General features: G+C 43.1%; 1 protein-coding gene across 2 annotated transcripts in view; it reads left to right on the top strand.

Annotated features, from left to right (window-relative positions):
• FBXO9 (F-box protein 9) overlaps nt 1–7,697 on the top strand; it is a 21,358-nt gene extending 13,661 nt beyond the window's left edge. The window contains exons 8-14 of one of the 2 annotated variants that reach the window (XM_010845258.1): nt 1,190–1,308; nt 1,508–1,598; nt 2,266–2,361; nt 2,821–2,914; nt 5,216–5,367; nt 6,448–6,467; nt 7,080–7,146. In XM_010845258.1, coding sequence (XP_010843560.1) covers nt 1,190–1,308; nt 1,508–1,598; nt 2,266–2,361; nt 2,821–2,914; nt 5,216–5,367; nt 6,448–6,451 — 556 coding nt within the window. In that variant the 3' untranslated portion in view covers nt 6,452–6,467; nt 7,080–7,146. Of the gene's footprint in view, nt 1–1,189; nt 1,309–1,507; nt 1,599–2,265; nt 2,362–2,820; nt 2,915–5,215; nt 5,368–6,447 lie in introns of both variants that reach the window. The other variant, XM_010845257.1, reaches the window with a different exon arrangement.
• The last annotated feature ends 1,524 nt before the right edge of the window (nt 7,698–9,221 follow it).

The following is a 9,221-nucleotide window of genomic DNA, read 5'->3' on the forward strand; positions in this document are numbered from 1 at the left end:
AATTTTGGTTCTTAAAATTCAAATGCATTGTTTTAAAATAAGCTAATTTCAGTTGAAGTCCTATCTTTTGGGTAAAACATTTGAATTGCTTGACGGCTTTGTTTGTTGATAGTTCTGTGTGTATTTCTATTTAACAAGTACCTGTCAAGCTCTCTAGTTACTCCATTAATTTTTCTTTTAATTATATATGAGAAAACATTGTAAAAAGGGAATTAAAACAGATCTTCAGGGGTAGGATAAAACTTGGTTGCAGAAGTATTCAGTAAAAAAAAAAAATACATTGCCGTGTGTGTTTGGGGGATGTCTCTTTTTGCAGTCTGGCTTCCGTATAAATAGTTCCTCTGTCTTATTTCAAGTTACAGATGAATTTAAAATTATTTTGTGTTGTGTTAGAATCAAGTCAGTTGCTTTGCTTTTTGCAGTAATCCTGTAACAAAGTCTTGTTACGGTTAGGGTTGGTGCCATCTTCAAAATCTGCCTCCGGTCTGATTGTTTCACTGTTTCTCTAAGTATCATTTTGGCTCAGCCACCTAGGCCTGCTCTGGATTATGGCATTGGCATCCCGTGTGGTCTCTGAACTTCCACTCTTACACTTGAGCTCATTCTCCATAGACCAGCAGAGTCATCTTTTAAAACCATCAGTGGTACTTAGAACCTTCTAGTGGCCTCCTCTTCGCTCAAACAGCCACCACCACCTGCAAAATTTCCACCTCACCTGTCCCCAACCACCTCTCCACAGATGCAGTCTGCACTTCACCAGGTCACTTTGCCGCAGCCACATCATCCTTCTTGCCCCTTGTTGAGCATGCCGGCCACACTCCAGCCCTTGGGCCTCACCTGCTGTGGCGTCTGCCAGGATGCCCTTCCTTGTCACTGTAGACACCTGCCCGGAAAAGAGAGTCTGTTTCCCACCCACCTGGTCCTGGTCCTTTACCCAGCTTTGTTTCTTCTCACACTGAGCACACTGCCTAAAACTTTTCTCTCATTTTCTTGTTTTTCGTTTGCTTTCCCTGTAAAAAAGCAGGGCCCCTGCCCTGCCCATCCGTCTGTCCCAGTGCTCGGCACAGTGCCTGGCTGGTGCGCAGCCGAAGTTGCTGAATAGAAGATGCCTGTTGGCAGAAATGCTTCTCTTGTCTGAGTGCAGATAGGGCTTACCTGTTAAATATATTGATGTGCTTTTATTCCCTAGAGACCCTGAAATATGGCGTTTGGCCTGCTTGAAAGTTTGGGGCAGAAGCTGTATTAAACTTGTTCCGTACACATCCTGGAGAGAGATGTTTTTGGAAAGGCCCCGTGTTCGATTTGATGGTGAGTTGAACTCTTTAGAGCAACAGAGATCTGTTGTGCTGATTTTGATAAATACATAAGTCTTCATTTTTCTATACCAGACCTGAGTACTGTAAGCATATTTAGAGGAAACCTCAATAAAAATAAAGCTGGAAACATGTTACATGATGGTAAAAGTTTTTTATTAAGTTCTTTTTTAAAAATCTGTTTCTTTCTGTAGGCGTGTATATCAGTAAAACCACCTATATTCGTCAAGGGGAGCAGTCTCTTGATGGTTTCTATAGAGCGTGGCACCAAGTGGAATATTACAGGTACAACTGTAGTAACTCAGTGAGTGAAAATTTTCTCTCTCCAAGTGTTAGTGCATTAGTTATCAGACATTGATTTCGCGTGGCTTTTGCGTTTATAGACAAAATGGCCCCTGGTGTTTTTATCCAGTTTCTAACAGGAACTGCAGACAAAGAGCCAACAGATTAAGATAGATCAGGGAATTCCGCTTGGCTCTAGATCTAGAATTACTTTGTATTTTGGAGCTCCTCCTTGTCTTCTGTCTTATCAGAGCACTTGGGCTGCTATTCAGGCTCATCCTCACCAGGTATCCACGTCACCAAGGAACAAGTCGGCTGTGCTGACTACTGTGGAGTAGACAGCATTGGGCCTCTGTTTTGTATGACGTTAGGTAGTGCTTTAGGGAGAAACACGCAGAACTTTAACAGAGCAATGTTTAATCCAATTTATTTCTATTCGGTGAGTGACACTAAAAGTCCCATGGCTCCCTCTAAGGAAGGTAACACACTGCTCTGTTTCTCTGCTGCTGGCCTCACGGGCCACGTCCGTGTCAGTGATGTGTGCCAGTCCTCTGGCCCGCGGCATCTCCCTTTCGGTTTCACAGCCATGCATAAGTAGGTCTGGGGACCAGGAAGTAGGGACGCGTTTCATATTCGCGCGTGGCGTTCTGGTGTCTGCCTTGTCCCGCAGGTACGTGAGGTTCTTCCCGGATGGCCACGTGATGATGCTCACCACACCCGAGGAGCCCCAGTCCATTGTTCCGCGCTTACGCACCAGGAATACCAGGTGGTGGCCTTCTGCAGTTTCCTGTCCGCTTCACATTCTAGGTGGTAGCTTGCAGATTATGTAACTTATTACTGGATGATTAAAGAAGCAATCATCTGGGGCACTTGTGAAAAAAACTGATCCTGGGACTTACCTGGCAGTCCCGTGGCTGGGACTTGGTGTTTTCACTGCTAAGGGCCTGTGTTTGATCCCTGGTCAGGGAGCTAGGATCCCACAGACTGCACAGTGTAGTTCCCCGCCACCCCCCGCCCCCCAAACAACAGCAAATACCAACCCCTGGGCCTCTCCTTAAAGCCCTCCTTCAGTAAGTCTGGGGCCTTGGAAACTAGGTTTACTCACATCGTACCTGATTGTCCTCAGGCTAATTGAGTGAATACTTCTAACCCATTACTTTCTCAGTTACTTAAATACACATAACGGATAAAAAGATTTAAAGTGTTTTTTTGATTTTGCTTTTAGAACGGATGCAATTCTACTGGGTCATTATCGCTTGTCACAAGATACAGACAATCAGACCAAAGTATTTGCTGTGATAACTAAGAAAAAAGAAGAAGTAAGTATGCAAGGCAGAATTGGCAGTTTTCTTTTAATTTCCATACCCTGCTCATTCAAGAGTCTTCTTAAAATTTCTTTCTTAAAGTATAGTTGATTTACAGTGTTGTATTTAATCATTCAATCATTCTCAATTAGAAAGGATGAAATGTACTCTTTTATAAATTATACTGTTAAACAAAACGGGCGTTGACTTAACAGTGTATCTCTGAGGAGAACTGGAAGGTTTCTAAAATGTGGTTATTTTTTATCAAATCAACTTATTTGTCCTCCAGGTTTCCTATTTTGGCCCAGGTTTTTTACATGTGAAAATGTAAAGCCAGGATTTCCTGTGAAATAACTAGTATGATTATATATGACTGTATTTTTGGCTTTTCTCATTTTGAATCATAGGAGATTTTCTTTCTAAATTGTCTCATATGGGTAATTCTTTCAGAGATATTTTTAGAATTTCAGTTTCTCCTGGAAATAAGCTAAAGTGAGATAATTTCCTTCTTCTTGTTCTTGCAAAAGGAAAAAAAAATGCCAAGCAAATACAATGGCAGAATCGTGACATTCCAGAGTATTTTAAACTCTCTCATCAGATTAAGGGACTGATATTTTCCAGCTTTTCTCCATGTGCATTTTTTTTAACCCTGGTTAAAAACCACAATGTGGACCCAAGAAGTTGTGAGGTAGTTAGAATAAATATTTCTGTGTTGTTCTTGTAATGAAGATAGTTTCTGAACGAGGTTTGTCTTGTGTTGAGTCCACTCCCCACTCCCAGTGACCACATAGGGAATAGTTGTTGTGTTTTGTTCAGTTGCTCAGTCTTGTCCAACTCTGCGACCCCATGGACTTCAAGCTTCCCTGCCCTTCACTGTCTCCTGGCCTTTGCCCAGACTCATGTCCATTGAGTCAGTGATACCATCCAACCATCTCATCCTTTGTCACCCCCTTCTCCTCCTGCCCTCAATCTTTCCCAGCAACAGGGTCTTTTCCAGTGAGTCAGTCTTCGGATCAGGTGGCCAAAGTATTGGAGCTTCAGCATCAGTCCTTCCAATGGGAATAGTTAGTCCTTCATCTGTGAGTCCTGTGGCCCTTGGCTGTGGCTTCTCCAGCTCCCTCTGGCTCCTGGAATCAGGGGCTACAATCTGAAGGGCAGAGATTCTTACTATCATGGTGATCATAGCCTTGAGTTTCTTGAGATCAGAGCTGGGGAGTTGTGAGGCCCCCACTGTTAAAATGTTACCTAATAAGAGGGTTTAGGCACTCGCAACCTACGCCCAGTTTTCACTCCAGACTGGCGCAGTGAAACCATATGTAGTGTCGACATTCTTATGTTTTAGCAACATTCACAGAAGTGTGGTTCCAGTGAACCTTGTCACATCTGTTTCTCCGTAGACTAGTTTTCTGTTATTGCAAAAGATAAGTCATACTCTGCTCTTTCTGCCCCACTGTTTTCGAGTAGAAGAAAATATTAGACCTAGAGATGGACGGGAGTTTGAGTTCCCATCTCCGACACTGACCCTGGGCTGCCCATCCTGGATCCTCATCCCCTCAACCGTCACACAGCTACCATGCGGTTACATGTCATACCTAAGGTTGTCATCCCGATTGAGATAATGTGATGGAGGCAAAAGTCTTCTGCTTTTAGAGGCTCTCATGTATTTCCAGGCACTCATACATATACACTCATACACAAAAGTCTGTCTAGTCAAAGCTATGGTTTTTCCAGTAGCCATGTATGGATGTGAGAGTTGGACCATAAGGAATGCTGAGCACCGAAGAATTGATGCTTTTGAACTGTGGTGTTGGAGAAGCCTCCTGAGAGTCCCTTGGACTGCAAGAAGATCCAGCCAGTCAATTCTAAAGGAAATCAGTCCTGAATATTCATTGGAAGGACTGAAGCTGAAGCTCCAATACTTTAGCCATCTGATACGAAGAATTGACTCATTTGAAAAGACCCTGATGCTGGGAAAGATTGAAGGCAGGAGGAGAAGGGGATGACAGAGGATGAGATGGTTGGGTGGTATCACTGACTCGATGGACATGAGTTTGAACAAGCTCCGGGAGTTGGTGATGGACAGGGAAACCTGGCATGCTGCAGTCCGTGGAGTCACAGAGTAAGACATGACTGAGCGACTGAACCAAACTGATACACGTTGGCAGTTGATAACCAGTATAGCTGTCTATCCTGTGTGCAGATAACTGTGTGATAACACGTTGCTCAGGTATTTCCGTATAGATGCAGCTCCATCTGTCTCTGTGTCTATCCGGGAAGTGAGGCCCCACTGTTGCTCACGCATCTCCCCTCTTACAGAAAGCACTTGACCATAAATACCGGTATTTTCGCCGTGCCCCTGTGCAAGAAGCCGATCAGAACTTTCATGTGGGGCTACAGCTGTGTTCCAGTGGCCACCAGAGCTTCAACAAACTCATCTGGATACACCACTCTTGTCACATTACTTACAAGTAGGTGAATGCCGTAAAAACCTCAAGGGTACAGACGCCGTGTGCCCTTCCTGTCCAGCTGAGGACTCAGGTAGGGTTTGATTCCTCAGAGTTAATGTTTGATCACAAAGGAAAACCACAGTATAATCTTCTGCAAACCAAAGAAATAGCCAACCTGAAGAAAACTAAAAGTGGGCCCGGTGGAGTGTCCAGAGCTCCCCCTAAGGGTCCATGGACACGTAGGTGGGCACCTCCCCTGTAAGGTTGAGAGCAGCCCCCATGAGTCTGTCGGGGCCTGGCCACTAAGCTGCACGAGTGTGACTGCAGTCATTGGCTTTCCAAGGCAGTTGTGAAACACCTGAACTTCTTTCTTCTCCATGTTTCAGTCTCATCATTTTTCACCTTATTTCCATTTGGTTTATCCCCAGGGATTATACACAGATTTTAAAGTAAATTGTAGTTAGGAAAGGAAGTCTGCTGAGATGATCACCAGTGTTTCAAAGCCAAATTAGTGGTTCCTGTTTAAAGCCATTAGTGGTTCCTATTTTAAACTTTTTATCCTGTGAGTTAGGATTTACTAGTGTGAAACAGTGAATGAACAGATGAGAGTGTGTGAGAAAGGAACAGTACTGAAATGAGTAAAATGTAAGAATTAGGAAAGTGAAATTTCAGTTCATGTAGATACTGATGTTAGCTGTTGTGAGGTTTGGAAGAATATTGGTGTGTGCCCGAGGGTCATTCCATGCCAGTTGAGTCCAGAGTTCTGAGAGGCAGGTTGGAGGTCGGTCGCCTTCCATCAGCCTCTCTGACGACCTCAAACAGGTTGCTGAAAGCTTCCTCAGTCACGTTTCCACCTTAGGAGTAATTCTTCCTACTCATCTGGGAGGTCTTGACAAAAAGACCATTTTTTTCTTGCTTCTCTCCATTATCTACTGGTCCTCCTGTCTTCTTTCTGCTTCTCTGAATAATTGTGAAGTAGAATTCTTTTTTTTTTTCTTTCCAAAGAAACTAAACCCAGAAGTAGAGCCAAGCAAATGATATTTATGAAGTCACTGGAATTTTCTGTTTTTGTTTATTTCTTTTCTTTTCTTTTTTTTTTAGGTGAAAAATAAAAGGCTGTGGTAATATATCACCTCCTTCCCCCTCAACCTGAAATTATGCTGTTGATTATGCAAATATTAAATCATTAAATTCTCTTCTAGGATTATAATTCTTTCTAAAATATGTTTTTTAACAAGAGCCATAAAATATCTAGAGCCTTTGACTTAGAAATTGTTCCTTGGGAATCTTTTCAAAGGGCATAAGGAAAGATATCAAAAACATTTACAATTGCCAAACACTGAAAACTAAATCCTCCAGCAAAGGGGGGATTAAGTAAATGTGGTAAAAGCAGACAGTGAAATATGCAGCCACAAAAATGGCTTCTGAAGATTTAATGATGTGAGGCAGTGCTTTATGTCATGATGTATAAAGCAGCGAAGTATGCCCTCAGCAGTGAAGCTCAGTATCAAGGTTGAGGACCTGTCTGAGTGGGAATGAGTGATTTTTCTTTACACTTTTCTAATGTTTTTCGAATTTTCCACAATGCACCTATTATTTAGAATTGACTAAGATGAACTAAAAATGAAAAAAAAGGCTAATGCCTAAAATTAAACTCCCCCCCTAAATGTAGACAGGAATTTTAAATGAGCTGAAATCTCCTTGTGATGAGTGACTGTGGGCTCTCTTTCCAGATCTACTGGAGAGACTGCGGTCACAGCGTTCGAAATCGACAAGATGTACACGCCACTGCTGTTCGCCAGGGTGAGGAGCTACACCGCGTTCTCCGAGAGGCCGCTGTAGCCCTCACGTCCGCCCCCACTGCGTTGCATGAGTAAAAGTATATAGAGAAGCAGAGCAACCTAAGTTATAAATGTATATATATATATGATATATATATATGGAATTGGAACTTATTTTACATTGTCGGAGTTCTTTCAAGAAGAGTATTAAATTGATTATTTTTTTTATTTAAAGGGAAAGTTGATTCTTGGGGTGTTTGTTTTGAAATTAAGTTGAAATTATTTTAAGTTTCAGGATACTTATGTTGTAAAAAACCACATGAGGTTTTAAATCATGCCCTTTTGCAAGCAGACCTCAGAGCAGGCTTCTGTCCCATAGGCTGTCTTCTGACCAATCAGCCCAGTATTGAAACGCGTCAGGGGAGCACCCCCATGGGATCAGCATCTATTTCACGCATGACATAGCATCTTTTAACTAAAAGCTCAAAATGTGAATCCCTGTTCTGAATTTGTTTGAAACTGTTTGACCAGTGAAGATCATAAATAAAAGGTTTCTTTCAAGAAAATGTATTTGGATAGCCTTTTTCAAACGTCAGAGTAATGAACGGTCCTAAGGCAGCCAGCGAAGGCTCACAGATAAAGGAGTCATCTCAGTCTTTATAGGCAGCTACAGTCTGTAGTGTCTGTACCAGGACCCCATCCAGGCCCCCTACATGTGTGTGATATTAGGTGAGAAGAGAGGACTCCCTTGGGGCCAAGACTCTGAAAGAGCAGAAAGTGAAGTGAAAGTTGCTCAGCCATGTCCAGACTATGCAACCCATGGACTGTAGCCCACCAGGCTCTGTCCATGGAATTTTCCAGGCAAGAATACTGGAATAGGTAGCCACTTCCTTCGCCAGGGGATCTTCCCAACCCAGGGATCGAACCCAGGTCTCCTGCATTGCAGACAGGTTCTTTACCGTCTGAGGCACCAGGGAAAGAGCAGGAAAGGATCCTATAAACCCAGGGCTAGCTCCTCCAGATCTCAAGCTGAGAAAAGAGCCGGCCTTGATCTGTATATTAGCACCTTAGCTGCAGTGCTGAGTATTTCATTTCAAAGTTTGTGTCCGGCACAGTTCTACCAGGTTCAGATTTGGTTTTGACTCAAATACAGCTCAAGTCTAGTATTGTGTACTTTCAGAAGTTGATACCTGCCACGGTTGCTTTCCAAGTTCAGAGTGGCATTAAAAGATTCTTCATGAGTTCTACAGTTCAGTGTGGGGACGGCCTTTTGAGAAGCTAATGTAATATTAAACGTGAAAACCGGACTTCCCTGCCTGTTCAGTGTTTCAGAGACTTCATGCTTCCAATGCAGGTTCAATCCCTGGTCAGGGAACTGAGATGAACATGCTGCAAGGCACAACCGAAAAAAAAAAAAGATGAAAACCATCCATCCAGTATGTGTTTAGGGAAAAGCATTCCATTTAGGTTGGCTTTCTGCAGCGGTCTGAGAGATGAGGAATGCAGGCATATTGCAAGAAAGTGCAAGCCAGTGAATTCTGTGCCAAGCTCAACCTCTACAGGAATGGGTGAGCCAAGACTGGAGCTAATTAACACTTAGTTAGGCTCACTGCCTTTGTGACACATTCCCTGATTCTACCAGGGCACGTCCCTTTTTTGTTTTCCCAAAATACCCCATATTCCCACTATCCCAGCAGTTATCACACTGTTTTGTTTTTTTTTTTAAACATGTCAGCCTCCCTCCATAAAACTGGGTTCTTTGAGAACAGAGGGCTATTTCTCTTAAATTCCTGATCACAAAGCACCCCTGTGCTGTGAACATTAAATAAAATAATCCCTAGAAAATGGTACACATTCCAATGGGGCTCTAGATTTTTCAAATGAATGAATGCACCTTTTGACACTAGGGGGCGCTCTTGTCCCATTGTTAGTTTTTTTTCCCTAGTCAGGGTGAGGGAGGGAGCTGGTTTACACATTCACAGGAAAACGGGGGCATCCCAAATCCTTCTGATTGGCCTCCAAAGCTTCATGAGATAGGAGCTAAGACTTAAAGGGTGTGTCCAGAATGAAACTCCATCCTGAGGACAGAGCCCT

Source organism: Bison bison, unplaced genomic scaffold (genome assembly GCF_000754665.1).
Source record: "Bison bison bison isolate TAMUID 2011002044 unplaced genomic scaffold, Bison_UMD1.0 scf7180017864214, whole genome shotgun sequence".
Taxonomy (NCBI): domain Eukaryota; kingdom Metazoa; phylum Chordata; class Mammalia; order Artiodactyla; family Bovidae; genus Bison; species Bison bison.